General features: G+C 39.8%; 1 protein-coding gene across 1 annotated transcript in view; it reads left to right on the top strand.

Annotated features, from left to right (window-relative positions):
• Positions 1–3319: 3319 nt before the first annotated feature.
• Positions 3320–3823, top strand: part of nedd9 (neural precursor cell expressed, developmentally down-regulated 9) — a 28029-nt gene continuing 27525 nt past the window's right edge. Inside the window, exon 1 of the mRNA XM_034891781.1 lies at positions 3320–3545. Within this exon, the coding sequence (XP_034747672.1) occupies positions 3534–3545 (12 nt within the window). The 5' untranslated portion in view covers positions 3320–3533. The remainder of the gene's footprint in view (positions 3546–3823) is intronic.

Genomic DNA, 3823 nt, shown 5'->3' with positions numbered 1-3823 from the left:
GGCAGCTCATTTTTCACACAGACTATTACCGGCTATTTCCGTGCTGAAACGCACCATAATACCAATGAAAGACCTCTGGGGGCCTTTTCTGCTCATGTAATACAGTAGGTGTGTGACCACAAATGCTGCGGCTATGGTGGCAGTTGTCATGGTGACCGGGGCTCAGATGCCAACACAAATCTCCCCTTGGCCAGTGACTGTTTGACATCTCTGCTTAGATTCAAAAGAAGGATTTTGGGCTTTAACTCAAGCTTGCGAGAGCCTCTGCTAAATCTTTAATTTCTACCAACAGCAAGCTGCTGATGCGTTTCAGGCTTGAGTAGAGACCAACCGAAATGATATGTCACTAGTTATTGAAGACTAATGGACGGTTTTAATTCAGCCAAATGTTTTTTAAAGGCTTATTTCAGGCTGTTTTCTTACAAAGCGCCGACATAAACAGATGGGAAAATGAGTTGTGTTTATCATAGGAAACAGGTGCTTGCATGCATGTAATCACATGCCATACACAGAAAAGAAAAGCCCCCCAGTACACACTTGTGGCCCAGTGAATGGGCTCCAGCTGGGCATGGTGTACATTACACAAACAAGTGTTTTGAGTGCCCTTACGAGAGGCATTCATCTGAGGATATGAGTGTGCACAGGGGGACAATGAGAGCCGATAGGGTCCCTCTGGTTGTGATAAATGAGCTGACACAAATTAGAGCATTCGGAAACACATGAGAGGCAGGCTAATTACAGGAGATGTCTACCCATTTAGAGAAAAATGTCTCTATAACAAACAGACAGACCCACATCAGGCCTGTCTGATGTTAGAAATAACCTCTTTTGCATTGGTATTCTGTGTTTCATGACATGCCAACATGCAGATCTTATAACAAATGCTTTGCAGAGACGAGCAGTGTGCACTGAGGGGGTGTTAGCAGGGTGTTGCATAGAGGCGAAGGCTTTGCTGCTAGTTTGTCAGAAATCCGCTTGGGTGTTTTGTCACCTCCATTAGATACTAAGCAGGGTGTGCAGAGGTGGCATGTCTGCTATATTGACCGCACTGTCTTCAACAAGTCAGGGTAAGCACAAAAGATGAAAATAAATGTACAATAACCCGTTTTTGAGAAAGTATGAGTTAAATATTGTAGTGGGTATTGTATTTAGCATTGTACATTGAGATTCTTCTGATTTGTGATGTTCATTGTTAATTAAATTGAGAATTTTAAAAAACAACACTTTGTACCAGTTACAAGTAATACTTGTGCTCATTGATAGACGATTGATATTCAAATGATTCATTGATAGTCAAACAAAACAAACAGTGGTTGTGACTTTCAGATTTCTGAGATAGCTGTTTAGTTTTGTTGGCTAACTTTCAAAGGGAGGATTTGGTCAAGGCCAGTGCATTGGATGTCCTTATAAAGTTGATCCATGCTAAATTTAGATTTCTCAAATTAATTCCTAAGAGAATTTCCTACGGTCTTTGAAAAGAAAACAAGTTTCCTGTATCTATCTTCTGTTCTAAGTTGTTATTAACGAGACAACATAACTAACTTTTGTGCAGAAATGTCTTCAATCGTGTAAACTAAAGCTGTAGTTATTGATGTTTACCTGTTTGAGTTACCTGAGCTTTGGAAAAACAATTGTTTAGGATAGGCTACAGCTCAGAGAAAAACTTATTTATTTACTTATTCATTGAAGATCCGGATGATGGCGTTGGTGAAGCTGAGTTACTGGGTGTTGTAATTGTCTTCTGAAGCAAGAGCCACATTTCCGTGCAGAAGAAAATGCTACATAATCACACTTCCTTCACACTCAGGGTTTCACAGTTGGAGGAAAAAAAAATTTCAGATAACTTCCTGAAATGCAGCAAAAATCATGCTAAAATAATAGCCTGTAGCTCAGGAATAAATCAGCATTATTCCCATAATGTACACAATCTTACTGTTTTTAACACTGAAACCGATACAGCAAGTAATCAACACTGCAAAAATAAATAAAAAAAATAAAACAAATCACATAGTAAGATTTTTAAATTCTAAATTCACATTTTATTGCATGACATAAGTATTTGATACATCAGAAAAGCAGAACTTAATATTTGGTACAGAAACATTTGTTTGCAATTGCAGAGATCATACATTTCCTGTAGTTCTTGACCAGGTTTGGCACACTGCAGCAGGGATTTTGGCCCACATCCTTCAGGTTTTGGGGCTGTTGAGGGCAATACGGACTTTCAGCTCCCTCCAAAGATTTTTTCTATTGGGTTCAGAATAGGAGACTGGCTAGGCCCCTCCAGGACCTTGAGATGCTTCTTACAGAGCCCTCGTTAGTTGCCCTGGCTGTGTTTCGGGTTTATGTCATGCAGGAAGACCCAGCCATGACCCATCTTCAACGCTCTTACTGAGAGAAGGAGGTTCTCGGCCCGGATCTCGCGATACATGGCCCCATCCTCCCTCCCCTCAACACGGTGCAGTCGTCCTGTCCCATTTGCAGAAGACAGGTGTCTTTTAAATTAATAGGTCTGTGAGAGCCGCAATAATTACTGGTTGGTAGGCCATCAAATACTTATATCATGCATAAAATGTAAATTAATTATTTAAAAATCATACATTTCTTGAACTTGACTGTTAGCCAGCAGTGCAAATAGGACGTGAAATGTTTGAATTTCAGTGATTAAATTAAAAGTTAACAAATTGCTGACTTTTTTTTTTTAAAACTCTTAAACTCAATCACACAGACATGATATGCATCTTTTTAGGTACATGTTATGGGGGTATAATTTACGATATTGTTAAAAGTCCACAAATCCGCTAAGACATAAAGGGGGGAAATCAGGTTCCATATAACTGCATTCTGACTGCAGACGTTGCTTCAAATTTTCTGTGTTAATGTAAACCAGCAATAGTTGTCTGTACTGCCATGGGTTCATTACAAACAGGAACTAGGCTACTAATATCTTAGTTGGTATACTTTTAATGGTGCCAGTACAGTAATTATAAAAAAAAAACTGCATGATCATCCCCCAAAGAAACTAAAAATGTCTTTTTTTTTATATAAATTTCTTACAGTACTGAACCACAATTGAAAGACCCATTTGTGTTTAGGCCTAGGTATATCTGTGAAATTTCCCCTTGTGGGACCAATAAAGGATACATTAATCTGTTGTTTCAGACAACAGATTATCGACTGTGTTGTAATAATGACGTCAGGTTTGCAGTTCGCGCGAAGAGGATGGGAGCAGAGTGGGAGGGGTTTGCCGGGACAGAACGTTTGTTCCGACCAATCAGCGGCATTTTATGCAAATGAGCTGGTCCGACGGTCAATGTGGTGAAGAGCAATCTGGTGTGGAGGGGTAGAGAGAAGCGGTGCGCATTCAGCGAGATTCCTCCGGGTGTGTTTCTCCGTCTGTGAAGCGCTGGATGGCCGGTTAACCTCTCAGAAAAACCCTTCAGTCCCAGCAGTTATTCAGATGTGCGCTCTTTGAATGCGACATAGCGGATATTTTATTCACTTTTACTGGAGTCACAGAGAAGAGCTGCAAGATGAAATACAAAGTAAGTGAAGCGGCAATGATTGGATCGGTACTTTCTCTCTCTTATGTCATAATGTATGCTGGTAATAATGTATTCACAACACACGGGTTTCTTTAAAGGACTCGACGTAGATGATATGATTGTAAAATCTTTACACTTTTGGCTTCATGGCGGTAATTATAAGTTCTTTAAATGAGTGCATCCGGGTTCCTTTCATCAATTGAGCTGGTTAAACAAAAATAGGGAAACTGCCGAGAGTATGCTGTAACTTTGTGTTTTTGTACGTTTTTTTATATATA

The sequence above is a fragment of the Etheostoma cragini genome, chromosome 14 (assembly GCF_013103735.1).
Source record: "Etheostoma cragini isolate CJK2018 chromosome 14, CSU_Ecrag_1.0, whole genome shotgun sequence".
Lineage (NCBI taxonomy): Eukaryota > Metazoa > Chordata > Actinopteri > Perciformes > Percidae > Etheostoma > Etheostoma cragini.
The sequence above is the reverse complement of the archived record's forward strand: the minus strand, read 5'-3'. Positions and strand labels throughout refer to the sequence as shown.